Here is a 17,728-nt window from a genome sequence, read left to right on the forward strand (position 1 = left end):
ACCTGGGAGTTACATGTCCTGTTAATCAGTCTCCACACCTCCAGCGTCGAAGTAACAGAGCATTACGGGGATTAGTACCAGTTACAGTTGCTGAATTTCTAATTGAAATCCCTTACACTACTCGTGAACAACAGTGTCAGCCAAACTCCCAATGCTTAAGAGTAAAAAGTATGAAGTAAAATGCAAATGTCAAGTCTCATCACATCACAGCAAAGCTTTTCCACTTTGGAAAGTTTAGTACTACCCGAAGTTCACATTCTCATTCAAGATCTTCAGATACACTACATTATCTTTCCAAGGGTAGTTTGTTAATTCAGTGTTTCACAATGTCCAATCTCTTTAGCTATAGGCAACTATAATTTAGGGAACTTCAAGTTACTCTTATCATTTATATGCAGGAGACAAACTGGAATAATCGTTGTTAGGCTCCTAAACCTAGTTTCCCTGATAGTATTATCATTTAATAGACTGTTTTGAAACTGCTTCTTTAAGGCGTTAGCTTATCTCCTCTGCTCTCTCTGAAATAAATCACAGTCACTCTGAGTTCTGCTTTGTAGCACCTATGGAATATGGACTGGTCACCTGGAAACACAGACCTAATGTAAATGGAGCCATAGGAATGCTAGGTACTATCTGCATTATGGAAATCAGAGAGGGATGCAGCTATGGGAAATATACTGTGTGTGTGGAGAGGGTAACTCAAATCAATCTCAAGTAAAGGATGGAGAAAGGAGGGCAAAAAATGTACTTATACAAAAACAGGGTGAGCCACAAGATTTTTGTTTTTCTTGATTTTGCCACAGTTTTTTCATGATAAAAGGTTGTTGCTTAATGCTTTAGCACTAAAGTATCTGTGGTGGGCCAACCCAAAGTGATACAAAAATACCTAAATTGTGGCTTCAAAAGAGACATTTACATGAAAAAGTTGCAGATTATTACTTTAAAAATGCACTTCAGTGTCTGACAGAATGAACATGCTGCTTTGAACCACCAGTGTGGCCTAATTTTATTCATTAATGTTTATTAAAAGTTCCAGGATGCCAGAACATTGCATTATCGTTTAGCGAGATATCTATGAAGGGCAGTGCCCGCTAACAATGGGTGCCATGCCATTGTTCCGACAGCCCATTATTCCGAAACCCCAATAGTAATCCCCAGTATTTGTCCGAGAGCCTGTTATCCCGAAAATACACACTTTCCCTGCAGTTGTTAGTTCAGAGACGCTGTCCGTGGTGCTGAATTGGCGTGGTTTTGCCCTTAATAGGCTATCTTTCTAACCTTACACCAAACGACATTTCAAGCAATTTTACTGTCGCAGACAAATTTCCAATGTCTGAATAAAATCCTAAGAGTTTTACCTGATATGTGACAACAAACGGTGTTCATTTGCATATTCAGTGCCAGCAAATTCTGCCAACTTGGAATTATCAGACTTAGAACATCTAGCACGGATTGGTGTCATCCAGTTGTCATTACGTTGAATGACAGTAATACACGTGCTAAAATTTCCATCATTCTGAGCACAATAGGATGTTGGTGTCAAAGTCGAGCTTGTCAGTTCTTGACCCAAGACCCGCTTATGTTAAGTTAAAGGTTTGGGAAAGATTGCCTTCAGAGTTGAAATCACAAGCTTTGTACAACCAACCATCCACCTCCAACCTCGTACCAACGTTTTGCAGCAACTTTATTTATGCTACTCACAACTTCGCTACTGAGTGGCTGCGTGTCAGGGAAACGTAGCAAAAACAAGCAAAAAAGGGAGGATATTAGGTCCTTTTAAGAAGATAAAGTTAGAATACTCTCCACAAATGAATGATAGAAGATAACCAAAGAGTAAGTAACAGCTGTGCTAATAAGAACCTGTGGTGGAATGTAAGTACATTTACTCAAGTACCGTACTTGTACAATATTGAGGTACTAATTCTATGCTACTTTCTACTTCTACTCCACTACATTTTGGAAGCCAATATTGTACTTTTTACTCCACTACATTTATTTGACAAAATAATTTTCTAGTTACTTTGTAGATTGAGATTATTAATATAAAATGTAAATCAAATAATAAATTATGATGTCTTATTATGGATTAAGCTACGCGGCAGTATATAAAGTAGTTGAAATTAGCCCCACCTTTACCAGCTGCAACATTAGTGATGCTTACTTATGAATGCATTACTAATTATAATCCAGTGATACTGTATTATTCTGAAATGGGACATTCTGCATAATGAGTACTTTTCCTTTTGGTAACTGTATTTTGATGCTATTACTTTTACTTAAGCAAAAGATCTGAGTACTTCTTCCACCACTGATAAGAAAATTATTTAATCAAAGCAAACATTTATAATCTATGACATCACTAACCTTAATGTTTATTAAACTAATACCATATCTCTCACTCCCCTTTTTCATGTGTGGATCATGAATTCTTATTGTAAGAACTACTTAATAGTCATCAAACCGCTGCTGAGATCTGCTATAACATTTAATGAGTAAGCAAATGCATTTTCAGAATAACCAACCTTGACATGTTTTCACTTTGCAAATACATGCTGCTTCTCTAATGGTTCAGAATCCATCACACTTGTGTTCCAAGCATGGTTGAAACACTAACCTTCACAATACATAGCGTAAAGTTTCGTGTTGACATGGGTCATTCTGCAGGTTTTCTGGTCTAACCCATTTATCTTCTAGTTAACCAATTCGATGCTGAAGATTAATGAGTGCAGTTTGTTCAGGCATTTAGGGAGTGGTTTGCTCAAACCACAAACAATTCTAATTAAATCAAGTGGTTAAACAGAGCTACACAGAGATGCCTAAAATGTGATGAGACGACAACAACAAACAAACAAACTGGTGAGAGGTAATGCAAAGCAAATATTTGCTGATGCTTGAAATAACATGACAAAATAGACTGAGGGCAAACTTGAGTGAAGATACAATAAGGTCTTCCTAATATATGCACCAACGGGCAGCTTTTGAGAGAACAAATTCAGGGCTGTGCCATGAATGAAATTACCGCAGTAGCACCCGTGCGATACAGCTTTGCAATGCGTGCAAGGTGTGTGAGGTGAATCAATGGTGCATCGCTACTTGGTAGTTGTAGTCTATCATTAGTGTAACAAAGTCGTTTTTTGGTGTATTGTACTTCACTACATTTGAAGTTGCATCCATTACAGAGTAAAAACAAAAGTCAGATGAAAAAGTCTGATAAACCGCGTGAGAATGCAACAAAAGAAAGGAGTCAAATCAGAAGCTGCCTGGTGTGTCTGTGGCTGCAGGAGGCAGAGCTCTGGAGAGCTCCATGTCCAGAGAGGAGTCCCAGAATTACTTCCAAGGTAAATTAATTTATTCACATTCAACAATCCAAATTGCGTAATGTAAGACATCTTGTCCTTTCCATACTTGAAGGTTTTAGCGAATGTCAGAATCAGGAAACATGGTCTGAAACAGCTCACCTATGTCTTCATTGCTTTTATATGACTAATGTTTAGCTACCGTGTGTAAAGTCCAGAGTACCTCCGCTTTTAACGTTGGCGTGGATCCAAACGCTGTCTGGAGGTCATTTACCGGAGTTGCAGCTGTTATTGCAGAGTGGGTCGTGCTGGGATCGGATTTGGAACAATAATGGGTGATGGCAGGCATTTGCTGGTGGCTTTTTACAGCGGCTTTATGCTTTTCTGACTTCCCATGCGACTCTAACCGTTATACCCAAAGTTCCTGAACATTTTCAAGCACAAGGTGCAGCGGGTTTCGAATTCGTTATTTTCAACAGGCTTCAACCGAGCACTAAATGTGCTGTTCTCGAGTCAGATCTCCCTGAACTCATACTTAGCCATATTAGATGAAAGTGACTTTAACAGAAGTAATTTTAACTTATTACTTTTAGAAGTAGCTATTTTTTTTTATAGAGCCGGAAAGTCCAAAATGGGTGAAGCTATCGTAGCTTATTAGCTGTGTGTCATCATTCACTTTTAAAACCTTGTTGGAGTAAAAACTGCTCCACAAAAGAGCAATGGTTTGCAGAGAGTTATGAGAAAGGAGTCGTAGGTACAAATACATCTATTGAATATACATCTATTCTTAACATGCTAGCCCGCTAGTCAGTCACAATAGCTCCTATTCTGTTTACTTCCCCTGGCAAAGTTATCGGTTATCTCACCAGCTACAGCAGTTCACCAACTAACGCTGTGAGTAGTCACTACGTCACCAAGCTTCTGGCCCCACCTATTTCGCATGGAACTAGCGAATTTGGTGGAAAGCACGAGGACACACCTGACACGATACACATTCCTTCTGTCAGATTCATGCTAATCCACTGACTGACAGTTGGTGGTGGTAATCAGCCAATAAACGTAGTAACACGCAAGGAAAGGCAGGGGAGAAGAAGAGTGCTAGCTAGCCAACATGGATGCAGTCTGTGTTCGAAATCACATACTAACATACTGCCTACTTCATACTCACTCAGGATGTACTGCATACTGCCTACTAAATGAATGATAAAGAATGTCATTACCAGCAGACTGTTCACACTTAAGTATGCTCAAGCAATACGTCTTCTCTGCATCACATGACTGTATCGATTACAACATTACCGGTCATACTCAATTTGACGTCATACTTAGTATGAACAGTACGTTAGTATTCGATTTCAAACACAGCCGTAGACATGCTATTACATGTCAAAATGTCTGCTGTGAAAAAGAGTGGTTACTGGTCGGTGTGGCCAATTGATGGTTTCAGGTCAGCAATTTGACTGACACTTTTCATGTAAACAAAAGATCTTTTAGAATTATGAAAGGTATACAAAAGTATTGCCAATATAATATGATCAAATATTGCAATTTGAAAAGCAGAAAATCATTTTGTACTTTGCGCAGAATTGGATTAAGTTTTGGTCCACATTTCCTAAAATTCTAAGAAAAAAACCCCAAATCTATAATAAAACTGTACAGAATAAGTTAAGATGTACATTTTCAGAACAACTACATAAACGATCAGAGCGTAGCAATTCTGGTAAGTGTTGAGGGCTCAGAAGCAGAAGGTGGAGGCAGAACATAGTCAGCAGTAGGTAAGCAGCCAAGTCCAAAAAAGTGCAATAAAGGAGAAGGAATGACAAAAAAAATGACAAAAACAGGCAAAGGTCAAATACTTACATGCAGGCAACAAAAAAATTAAGGCTCCATAGACATCTGGTAAATGAGTAATGCTAGTGGGCAAGTATCAATACGGAGTGGCTTATTAAGGGGAATGAGGGTCAGGAGTGCTGGCAGGTGATGATCAGATGATTGGGAAGCAGCGGGAAGAGCTGAAAAATGCTCCGGGAAGCTGTACTTAAGCATGTTAGCATGCTCACTAAAATGAACATGCTAACATGAACCTAACACGGCAGCGGCGGATGGTCACCCACCATTGAGTCTGGTTCTGTCCAAGGTTTCTGCCTCTTAAAGGAAGTTTTTCCTTGCCACTGTCGCCAAGTTCTTGCTCATGGTGGGATTTGTTGGGTCTCTGTAATTCATATTTTAAAGAGTACGGTCTAGACCTGCTCTATAGGAAAAGCGCAATGAGATAACTTATGTTATGAATTGGCACTATATACAGTAAATAAAATTGAATTGAATTGCTAACATGCTTACAGTATGTTTAGCAGGTGTAATGTTTACAACATTCATGATCTTAGTTTAGCATATTAGCATGCTAACACTTACCAATTCGCACTAAACACAAAGTACAGCTGAGGCTGATGGAACAGTCATTAGTTTTGCAGGTATTTGGTCATAAACCAAAGTATTGGACAGATTAAAATTTTGACCTGATGGTGGTGCTAGAGGAAAAGTTATTATAATTGATCCTGAGGGGAACATGAATTTGTCTGTAGAGGTCAGCATGTTTTTCTCATCTGCATTGAAATGAATGCCACCAATCTGTGGTGGCAGTGTGGCAATAGTAGGAAGTGTACATTATCAAGTAGGTACGTTATCACACAGATTGTCAGTATTGACTTTGTGCAAAATTACTTTTAGTTTCTCCTAGACAGGTGAAATAACTTTAGTCTCAGTTCACCACCTTGTTTACCTTTACAGGAGAGTAGTAGAGTTAGTGAAGCAACTCATATGAGAGTCCTCTAGTGGCAGACACCCCTCACTGCAAGCTAGAAGTCAGGGCGGAGCTAAATGTGTAGCACCACCTCTGATGTAATATGTGCTCCCCCCAAGTACCTTCACGGTTTTTGCTGTTGTCTTGTGGCATAATTGTACCATTAAAGCACCAAAATATGTTTGTATGTTCTTTGTAGACCAAATTTAAAATGTGTATTAAATTAAATGAACAAGAAGTGTATTTACAGTATCTCACAGAAGTGAGTACACCCCTCACATCTTTGTAAATATATCTTTTCATGTGACAACACTGAAGAAATGACACTTTGCTACAATGTAAAGTAGTGAGTGTACCGCTTATATAACAGTGTAAATTTGCAGTCCCCTCAAAATAACTCAACACACAGCCATTAATGTCTAAACCGCTGGCCACAAAAGTGAGTACACCCCTAAGTGAAAATGTCCAAATTGGGCCCAAAGTGTCAATATTTTGTGTGGCCACCATAATTTTCCAGCACTGTAATGCGTAGTATAAGTAATGCCTATTATCAAATATAAAGAACCTGTATCAAACTCACAAAATACGTTAATTGATCAATTAAACTGACTACATAACAAGCTGCACTACCACTACAACATTTTTGTTGGATCTTGTCTTTTTTTTAAATGCAATATAGTTACTAATTTACTCACCAGAGTTGTTGCCATCTTAGAGATTTTCGCGTTTTTTGTTGCTAAGGACAATAAGCTTTTATAGTGATGGGTGGGGCTAAACGTGTGGCCCGACCCATGACAGGGCAACATGTAGCCTCGCCCCAACCTCCAGCTCGCTGTACTGTAGCTTCTCAGCAGAGATACATCGGCTCTAAATGTGAGAGAGATTTTAAGTTGAAGACATTAACAGTAGATAAAACTTGTATTACCCAGAGCAGCTCACGGTTCTGTAATGTTTTTGTGGCTCTGAAAGTAAAATTGGTGGAGTACCCCTATAAATGCCCAGATAACCACTGTCACAGCAATGTAGCGTAGTAACCGATCCTTCATCAGTAAATCCAATAAGCTCTATGATGACTCATTTAGCTCCATCAGAGAGCTGGTTTTAAAATTCAGCTTTAAGTATATTAAAAGTATTTATAGAAGTGGTCACTGTTGATTTGTACTGTGCACTAAATAAAGTTAATTTTATTTATAGGGCACTTCATTTGAATCAAACCTCTAAATTTTAAGCGAGTAGCTTCTAATCTGTTTAATCAACCAGAGAGTCTTTTGATGATTTGGTGAGAAGTTCCGTCTGCAGCCGCTCCAGCACCAGCTGTGGTTAAATGTCTGCTTCAATTTACATCAATAGCACACAGGAGCTAGGATTAAAGTTAAGCCATGTTTAATGAAATTTGCCTCAGGTCTTATGTATGATACCCGCACAACCGATGTGGAGTCAGCACAGAGTCAGCCTGGTGACTGCCACAGGTAGAGCCACGCCACATTAAAGAGAGAGCCACTCAACTAGATTTATTATTAACAACTATTTTCAATTCTCAACATCAAAAGTCAGGTCTGCATTTTTCAGTTAACCTCTGCAGAATATCTTTCACTGTAGCGGCAGTGTTCATGTACATACATGTACTTCTACTGTGGCAACAACATGAGATGAAAGCATTAACATTTATTGCCAGAGGTGAAGGATTCTGGACGAATATTTCTGATCTGTGGTGCACATAAAATATCGAGTGTGCACACACACACACACACACACACACACACACACACACACACACACACACACACACACACACACACACCTATTTGCACCAAATACACTTTGATTCAACCTTTGACAGAGTCTGTAGAAAAAGTTTATATTTAATATTTTATACATTTTAGCAACTTAGATTAACTTATTTCTGTGATCCCAGAAATATTGTTGGCAGAGTGCTGGGTAACGGAGTAAGTAAAATTGTTAAGAAGAAAGATTTTGACTTCTCCAGAGCTCGGAAAGAAGACTTGACTGAGTGATTTTATGGCGTGATTCAACAGTCGGGTCTGTTCAGCCATTATCTGCTGTGAGTGATGTGGCTGGAAGTCGGAGTGAGAAACAGAGGGAAGGGATGAAGGGAGTAGACCTCTGCTTTAGAGGTTGTTTAAAAAATGATCTCGCACTGAAGCAACACAATGAAAATATAACTCAAACTTTGAAAACGCCCAGCTCCCCCTTGATTTTCTTACCTGTTTGGCTCCAGGGTCAAACTGGAAGGAATATGGCAGTACAGAAATGTGGCCACTGTATTTTTAGATCCTACCTTAATCTACTTTAGTTAATTAATACCAGTCAGTGAATACTTCAAAATGTCCTCTGGATAATGTGACCATTAGAAATTGTTTGGGTCTTGTTAAACACTTGATGATAAGTCTATTTCTCAGTGGCAGTACCTAGATTTTGTAATTGTCAGCGCATCTGCCCACGACCCTCTCGTTGACTCAGTGTACCTTGCAAAGAAGAATTGGATGCCTAACTAGCTAGCTGCTTTTAATGAAGCTTGTGGTTATGTAATGGCAAAACAAAGAATCTTGCTTATGTTTGTCACAAACACTGGGCTTATGTCACATGCAGTGACAGGCCCCCATGACCATACATAAAGTGTGCAGTGATATCACTCTTTTCAACTGTCAGTGGGATAAAAACTGGAATCAGGGAATCACTGATGACACAGACTTAACTCTGTCAATGTGACAGAGTCCAACAGAACTGACCAAATTATTGGACTACAGTGAAATCATTTTGCGCTGACATGTAAGCATCAAAGGTCAACTATTTACGCTCTTTGACTTTGGTGCAGTTCAGTTGTATGCTTTATTTTATGCTGTTTCTGTTACCGTGACATGATAAGAAAGTTTACAAAAAATGCATGTGTGGGGGAAGACAGCCAGCTCAGTCACATAAGGACTCTAATGTTCATGTTCAACTGGACACATTGAAATTTGGACCTGACGATGGTGCCAGAGGAAAAGTCTGGGGATCACCAAAGTCAGTAGGATTCATCCACTGGGGACCATGAATGCCTGAACAAAATTTCATGGCAGCCCATCCAGTAGTTGTAGAGATATTTCAGTCTAGTCAAAGTGGTTTGCTAACCAACCGACTGACTTTGCCATTCTTAGAGCCACGCTGCTAGCATGGCTGAAAAGCTACCTTGCGATACAAATGAATAGGAATCATATATAATATAAAAACACCTGAGTGAAGCCAGACCACTTTGCAGCAGCTGCTGATATTTGGGATTCAGCATTGAGACCCCGTTGAGTAAATGTGTTGAGAAATGGGGCCCTCAGCCTATGATCCATTTCAGTACAGTGTGAATTCACTGAGCTCAGTCTCCTGCAGGCTTCCTACTCCCTCCATACATCACACACGTGAACCCTAACAAGCAGCCGGCTGGCCGACTCTACACCAAATTGCCCCAAATTGTTTTCTTCTTGTATCATTGGTAGAATCAAATCACACCGCACTGATATGATTCAGAATATGAGGCGGGAATGATAAAGGACAGCTCTCTCAGATATGAACAGGTTTATTTTGCATCAATACTATTTATCTGTAATGATTCATAGTGTGTAATGTATCATCTCTCGACCAATCCAGCTTCTGGCATCCGCGTGTTTTAGATGGATTTGAAAATGTGTCCAATACCTAGGCGGTAATAACTAGCAATTGGGGCCTCAACTGATTTGCATTGTGGACAGTCTTGTGCAACCAAGTTTGTACAGTGTGTGATTCCATGTGTCATAGAATTATTGGCTCAAGGGTGCCCTCTCTCAGTAGGTAAATGTCACTGTTTATTGTGAAACTTCGCCAGGTCATGAGAGATATGTCCGAGATGTTCCTCTAAACTCTAAACTGTAGTGTTTTCTGAATCTTAAGTTCAGACTGAAAGTTAAGGCTGAAAATATTTGATTAGGGATCTGAATGGATTCAGATTTGATAAGCCGATTCAATACTGGAGTCAAATTTGCTAAAATGCTATCCCGAGTACATTCTTTGTTTTGGAATTCTTTAGTGATCTCCTTTTGCCCCTGTGATTGTGCATACTGTATGTTTGATGTTAAAAAAAAGTGATGCATCGATGTTTTAAAATATATTTTTAACTAACAACATGTGGGAGAATTTGGATATAATCTATTCCAACTCTGCCATTCCATACTATATGTGTAGTACGGAGTAAAATTATTGAAGGGGAACTCACTATATAGCTACCTTATGATTTAAAAAAAAAATCAATATATTCAATCAGTATATCCCTATAGGGCCTGACAGTTTAGTTATAACATTTATATGCAATCTGTCTCTGTATAATTTAGTATATACTGTATATATAGATTCTTTAGTGAGGGAAAATATGGCCTGGTAAATCAATGCTGCAGTAATCTTTTCAACCACCTACTATTAAATATGCTTTAGACATGTATGAGAACAGGCTGTGAGTGATACTAAATAGGTTAGGGTGAGCTCTAATCCATGTCTGTCTCATAAAGACAGACCTCAGACCGTATTTTCCCCAAGGTCATATTTAAACAGAAACAGTAAAACCTGGGCGCATCCTGGCTCTACAGGCATCATCAAGATTAAAAAGAAATTAGAATTTGGAGATTACAAAAGGAGCAGAGGGCAGTGTGATGGACAGAGCAAGCTAGGCTTAGTAGAAGTCCAGGAGTGCATGCCTACTGCAGTTAATGTAAAGTTTATGTCATTATCAAGAGATGCAGATGTTTAAAAATCCATCTTCTTCTTCATCTCAGTGATGTAGCCTAGTGGAGGGTAAAATCCTCTTTGGCTCAGTTTGCAACAGCAACACTTCCTTTGATAAAAACTGTGATTTAGCCCCAATTGATGCTGATATACTGTAAATTAAATCTGCGTCATAGCTGGGAACAGTCCTTAAGTTTGTTGAAGTCTACAGACCAATCAGTCCACACATGATGACTATGTCCATCAACATACACACACAGGGTTTGCAGTCTTGACATTTAGGAAGGAACACCAAACTGAACGACTGGGCACTGGCGTAAATACATACAGTGCAGGCCGTTGGGTGGGGGGCCCATAGAGAGAGCAGGCCCTCCAACAGTGTGTTGAGTGGAAGCGGTGAATGGGCCCTTGCAAGTGATTCAGACTGCCATCTCGGAAATATGCCTGTGTTCAAAGTAGAACTCATGCTGAACTAAAATTGGTGCCTAATGACTAAAACAAGTTGACTAAAGCGAATAGAAAGTAATGGAAAATCACACAGAAATTGTTTTTTTTCTTTTTTGTCCACAGCATACATATAAATAAAGAATTTACACCCCACAAAAATGATGTGGGAAATCCTGCCTTACCTAGTATCTAGCAGCACTTATTCAGAATAATAGACCATGGCGGCTTTCAGGAAAGGCTCAGCATCGGAAACAGGTCCTAGAGAGAGGGGGGGTGCGACGGGACGGCTGCCAGCCCGGGTACCTCCGGGAGAAAAAGCTCTGCTGAGGTTGAGAGAAAGCAGCAGCCTGCAGAACTCAGAGCAGGGAAGTGTAGATACTCAGCTGGACACGAGGTGGCGGTGTTGCACCCAAAGTAAGTGACAGTGGTGGCCTATGGGAAGGGTTCTCCATGTACTGTAGGGTCTGGGACAGGCTGGGGACAGCCACACAGGTCCTTAAGAGGTGGGTTGCCCTGCAAAAAATAAAAAACAGAAATCAAGTTAATAGAACAGAAGAAAGAAGAAGAAAATGTGTTTTGTTAACCAAGAATTAAATTAAAATACAATAATTGTCTAATTATCTAAGATCAACTACTATAGGCCTACTCATTTGTGTCATTCTCACCAAATCTCCCTACATACTGAAATTTCATATTAAAGCACAAACATTTAATGCACCAAGTATTAAAGCCAGTATTCATGATGGATTTTTTTTAAATCTGTCATCCCAAAGAGATTAGAAAGTAAAATAATTTAGTTACCAAAAGATTTTTAACTTTGAGAGTGAGATGTGTGAAAAGGTGTTAGTAACAGCAAGATCTGTATCTTGAAGATTCAGTGTAAATCAACACACATCAACTGTCTGTGCTTTTTTTATTCTGGGGGTTTGTGCCCACTGACCCCACGTACACAACACTGATGAGTAGTTAGCCCTATAAGAAGAAAAAAATAGATACTGAGGGTGTAGGTGACTGAAATGGGAGTCCATATGTGTTTCTATTCATTCTAATTCAATTTGTTTGTTTTTCCATGTCACAGACACTCAAGTACAGATGCATCAGACTACAGATTGCCATTTGTTAAGGGTTTGATTACAGGAAACATGATCAAAAAAGACTGAAGATTATCACCTCTGGAGATTTGGCGAGGACGTGGAACCTGTGATCAAAACAGTCGTAAATTCTCAGTGTTAACTAAGAATGACAGAAACTGTGGGGACATAAGTCTACTTTGCTGCAAACACCCTCGAACACGCTTGAAGTCCCCTTTCGGGTGCCTGTACCTCAGTTTGGGAACCACTCTAATGGAGAGGTCACATTGATAGTCATTGTCCTGAGCTGTTTGTGTGTAACTATGTAGGCGCCCAGTATTGTGATCCATTTTACATAAATCATGAATTGAGAAGTAGAGGTCAGTCATTTGTCACTGGAAATCGTCATACAGCTAAGTTGGATCGTTTGCTATGCCACAGATGAACCAGCAGGGAGAAAAGAAAGACGCCAGCCTTTATTGGAAACAGCTGCAGCAAGGGAAGCAAATGCAGAGGATGATTTAGGGACCTTAGAAACAGGTGAATCTCCCCTAGAGTCTTCTAAGCCACTTCAGGCTACAACAGAGAGCCTTTAATCAGATTTGGTATGATACCTTTTCAGTGGCTCAAATATTCAGTGTTGTCGCCTGTTTGGGAAGCAGCAAAATGATGCATTAATTAGTTCTGGCTTCTCAAACTGGAAAAGGACTCTAGAGTCATTCAGAGAACACGAACAAGTGCTCTGCACAGGGCCACCGTGATGTGTTGGAAAAGTTACCAAACCACTCAGGCACAGGTAGATGTTGTTGAGCAACATTAAACTGCCAGCTCGGTAAAAAAAAGAAGAAGAAAGAAATGGGAGTACTTTTGTTGCAATGTAGCAGTAACTTAATTTAGAAGAGCACTGCATTTCATGAACAGAAGTCAAGTCTAGATCGAGGGAATTTCTGAAAGAATTTCAAATCAAATGAAAGAATTCCGTTTTTCTACTACCAATCACGTGGCGCTGTCCAATTTTCCCCCTAGCAACCAAACCTCCATCTTTGAATATCGTGTCTAATCAAACTGTCACTATCCATATTTCTTACCCAATTAAAATGGTTCGCCGGTCCCATATCGAAGTAAAGCTTAACTGCCACACTGACAACAAAACTTCAATCTTTGGATACCTCCTCCAATCAATTGTCATTATCACTCTTCTCTGTCCAGTGAAATCGTGGTCCGCCAAGGCCGTTTGGTCCTGTTTCTAAACTGTGATAAGGTAGAGTGGCATTTTACATTTGTTAGCCCATAAAATTATATTGTCTAATACTTGCTAGCTAAAGATAGATTTAACTTTCAGTGAGTGACATTGTTGAGAAAACTAACTAGCTAGTTCAGTGCATGTGTCATCGCTGCCTTCATTGAGACAGTCGGCAAAAATCTGGCAAGCTAACGTGATGAATCCATTAGCAGCAGGTTAAATTATCTGAAGGTAACTCGATAAGGTAACAGACGGTGTCTGTAAACTTCACTGATATGAAATATATCTACCTATTTAACTCTTTTTTTACTACTACCTTGTGTAATTTACATAATCCCTTCTAGTGTGCGATCGTGATGCTGCCTATTTGACTATTTTTGTGCTACGTTTTGGAAAGACACTCAGGACTGGTCACTATACTCTCTCACCAAGTCATGCAGTAATTATCTTACAGGTATTAAATGACTAATGAAGCTGCTTTGGCGACCGTGGCCACTAGATGCCGCTGTACTACATGAGCAAATCAAATCAAAGAGTCAATTAGGGGAACAAGAGCGTTAGTGTTTCATCTTATACTATTCAAAATGCATAGATAGTTATCCTGTGATGCAAGTAATTGAATACTTGTAAGATAATTTCTGCTATTTAGCAAATGAAACTGACAGTCAGCTTATTATGTCAGATCAGTATTGAGTAGCAGGCATGTTAGTGCACGTAAAGGCACTGTTTCGAGTGGCAGTGACCATCACCACATCCCTGCTACAGCTGCGAGGGCTCCTTTAGTGCTTTGCTCAAACTGCGTTCTTTGATAAAGAAACGCCATGTGCAGAAAGGCAAAAGGAGAAGCTGCCTGGCATTGACCATGAAAATTTTCTCCCGGTACACTTTCACGCTACCACCATCAAAACAATACAAGAGAGACACATTACAGCAACAGTGAGTGACAAGAGGGGAAAAGAAGAGGAGAGGAAGAGAAAATGGAGAGCACACATCAGCCCAAGCCTCAGCAGCCAGGCAGAGCATCACCCAGCAGCAGCATCCGCCTAGCTACCAGCCAAACCTCCTGTTTTAATTTGCTCCATGTGTGTTTCCAAAACCCTTCTATTGTAAACATTTCACAGTGCCAGGTATATTACCACCATCCCTGCGCAGTTTCAGTTTGGCCAGGAACAAACTCCACAAAAGCCCGATGGCCATTATGACTGATTTTCAAGATCATGGAGAGTCTGCACAAATGCACATCTGATCTGTACTAATCTGCAACATACATTAAATGCCTGTATGATTTATTAGCATATGCAGAACTACCAGAAAAACAGAAAAATAATCATTCTATTGTAAAGTTGTATCTATAGTAACTGTAACAATATGACCCCTGTCCTTATGTCTAAAGCAGATTAGTGAACATAGCCTTGCTCATGGAAAATAGAAGCTTGTATGCACACTACCAAGGAGTTTTGAACCAACAATTTTCAAACTTTTTATCAGCCTTGCCAGTCGGCTCCCTGCATTCAAGGCATCTGTCTCCAAGGTTTTTACCGTCATCTGCATCAGTTAACCCATACACCAATCAGAATAACTGCACACACTGAATGTACACCCTCCCCACAGATTGATTTCCACTATGTCTGCATTACCAGTCAGACCACTGACTCCAATAAACCCACAGTGCTAATTGTTAAGCTCATTAAGCCTGAACTCCTCCATCCCTTCTCATCTGTGACATTCATTCATGGTGAATACAGAATGTTGTTCTGCTGTCCTTCCTGTGTATTCTGTGTGTGGACCGTCCGCCATTGTAGATACATCATCAAATGATTATTACTATCATTATGCTTACTATTGTTATTATTGTTCCGGGGTGAAGAGCAAGGACACAAACATCCAAACGTCCATGCAATTATGCGAACGCAGACGCTTCAAGCAATCGTGAGTTGTAGTCTGAGGTGTTGTCATTTGCGTTCATGTACTTGCATACTTGTGCCCTAAGAATATAAAATCACTTGGACACTTAAGCGTGATCATACATCTGCCTTCTACTTCCGAGGGATAGGAGGACCAAGACGTGGCCTTGGATAACATAAAGTAGCATATTTAGCTACTTTATTTATTCCATAGCTACTGGCAGAGAAGCAATGAACAATCTGAAAAGCTCTGAGGCTTATCAGTACTTCCATAGTAATAAAGTCAGCCAGGTTTTGTTGGGACACAACCATGTCTATTTAAAAGCAGACTGATGCAAGTTATTACTTATGGATTCGTTTTCTTTTGTTTGGGGATGAAAACTGTATCATTTCTGACAGGAACTATCCCTTTTCATTTTCGGTTTATGTTCAACACACCGTTGCTCACGACCTAAAGGTGGCCCAGGTCGTAGGTCAGGTGCACATTGTGATGTAGGTCCGACCTGCTACTGGAGATGCCAGTTCTGTTGAGAGAGGAGACGGACGTGGAAATCCGTAAAACCATCAACCTGATCAATTCTGTTTCCTTTTATAGAAGCTTTTATTGAGCATTATTAAGACTGTAGAAGCAGAGTGGGGGGTTTTTGGCACAACTTCACCTACTTCCACGGTGCATGGAGTTAGAAAAAAATCTAAAGAGGTCAAAACTCCAGCAACATTTGTAGTATACAGAACAACTTTATTGTTAGACCAACGCATTGCGGCTTGTGGCCTTCATCAGGGTCATCTGTTATTAAGACTCTGCCTTTGATATTATTTATCTTTAAAAAAGATATTCATTCAAGTTTTGTATTGAACATGTTTTGAAACCTTTAAAATTCTTTGGTCAAACACATGATTTTGCACAAGTGGTTTTATCCTTAAATGCACAACTGTGATTTCTATTCATCTTGACCGTAATAATTGTAGCAGAAAAGTGCTGCACCACTGATGCTGTTTTATTGAAACCTGGTGATGCATCAGGATACTTATCGACTTAAGGAGTCCTTCAATTATTTATGCTTAAATTTGTCAAACGTGTTTTTATAATGACCATTGTAATATTTTCAGTAGTATTTTTGTTGTTTCTCTTGCTGTATGTACAGTATGTGACTTACTAGAATGTTGTGGATGCTTTAGGTTGTTCTATTTCAACCACATTGTTCCCATATACACAATAAAGTATGCCCTTGGACTGCATGGATTACTGGCTTACCTTTGGTAGACCAGGCCAGCTCGATTCACTACAAAGACACTTCCATCAGTCGCCACTTCAACCATTGTCGCAGACCCTGACACTTGTTGCCAGCCACTGATTTCACAGGTGGTTGGTGTGATTTTTCTGTCAGAAAGAAGCACACACGATGAGACACACCCTGTTTGAGGTGTCAGCTCCCCAAATTCCTGCAGGTCCCACTGAAACAGGCTTGATTGTAACTGAGCCCAGTCTGTGCCAAGCCGTTCCACTCAGGAAATACGCATAATTGTTGCTGTCTGTTGCGACCACTTCCCCCTGCCCAGCATCAGTCTGTACAGTAGGATACGGCCCTGGGACCTCCTCGTAGGTCCACGCTGTGGAGAGTAAACCATCAGTGATATAAGTGGATACTATATATCAATTTAAAGAAAAACAAAATTCTAATTTCACCTTTAATGGGTTTAACACAGCACCAGCAAGTAGGCTGCGACAGCTCTCATGTTGTGTCTGTGTTTGTGAGTCTGTAGTCAGCAGTGCAACTGCTTTTTCAGGCAGTTCAGGAAAGTTAGAGAGAAATGTTCAGGATTTCACGCCTGCAAAGTACTATGTAGTATGTTATGAAAGACAAAGCAAACGTGAAAGGACACACTGCACAGGTGAAGATGTGTTCGTGTTAGGTGTTGATTATGCAAAGTTGATTTGAGGAGAACGATGCCAGATCAGGATATGATGTTCCAATAACAATTGTTATATCGTCTTTTATTTGAAAATTCACAGGGAAACATGGGGAGAGCGCAAGTGAGACACATGCAACAACAATGTTCCTCAAGCCAGAATCAAACCAGGGTTGTTGCAATTACATGGCATGCATCTTACACCACTAGGCTCCATGCACACCACAATTTCTTTTTGTCAGGGAAGCAACACACAGATATAAACAAATTAAGAACACAAATTCCTACATACAATGCTATCCCTGCATGGACAC

At 39.9% G+C, this 17,728-nt stretch overlaps 1 protein-coding gene across 1 annotated transcript; it reads right to left on the bottom strand.

Moving 5' to 3' along the window:
* Positions 1-11,690: 11,690 nt before the first annotated feature.
* Positions 11,691-17,240, bottom strand: LOC122871608 (fish-egg lectin-like). Its single transcript, XM_044186924.1, has 5 exons — positions 17,204-17,240; positions 16,916-17,132; positions 16,759-16,884; positions 15,942-16,027; positions 11,691-11,799 (listed from the first exon to the last, which is right to left on the bottom strand). The coding sequence occupies exons 1-4, from the start codon at positions 17,238-17,240 to the stop codon at positions 15,955-15,957; spliced, it is 453 nt and encodes a 150-aa protein (XP_044042859.1). The 3' UTR covers positions 11,691-11,799; positions 15,942-15,954.
* Between the last annotated feature and the right edge of the window lie 488 nt (positions 17,241-17,728).

The sequence above is a fragment of the Siniperca chuatsi genome, linkage group LG23 (genome assembly GCF_020085105.1).
Source record: "Siniperca chuatsi isolate FFG_IHB_CAS linkage group LG23, ASM2008510v1, whole genome shotgun sequence".
In the NCBI taxonomy this organism is placed as follows: Eukaryota; Metazoa; Chordata; class Actinopteri; order Centrarchiformes; family Sinipercidae; genus Siniperca; species Siniperca chuatsi.

What these genes read in the sequence shown, in the direction of transcription:
- LOC122871608 (XM_044186924.1), bottom strand. Translation starts at nt 17,240, where the DNA reads ATGAGAGCTGTCGCAGCCTACTTGCTGGTGCTGTGTT. An exon ending in CTACTTGCTGGTGCTGTGTT is followed by an intron (nt 17,133 to 17,203) that starts AAACCCATTAAA and finishes CTTATATCACTG; the next exon opens with ATGGTTTACTCTCCACAGCG. An exon ending in GCTGACACCTCAAACAGGGT is followed by an intron (nt 16,885 to 16,915) that starts GTGTCTCATCGT and finishes TCTTTCTGACAG; the next exon opens with AAAAATCACACCAACCACCT.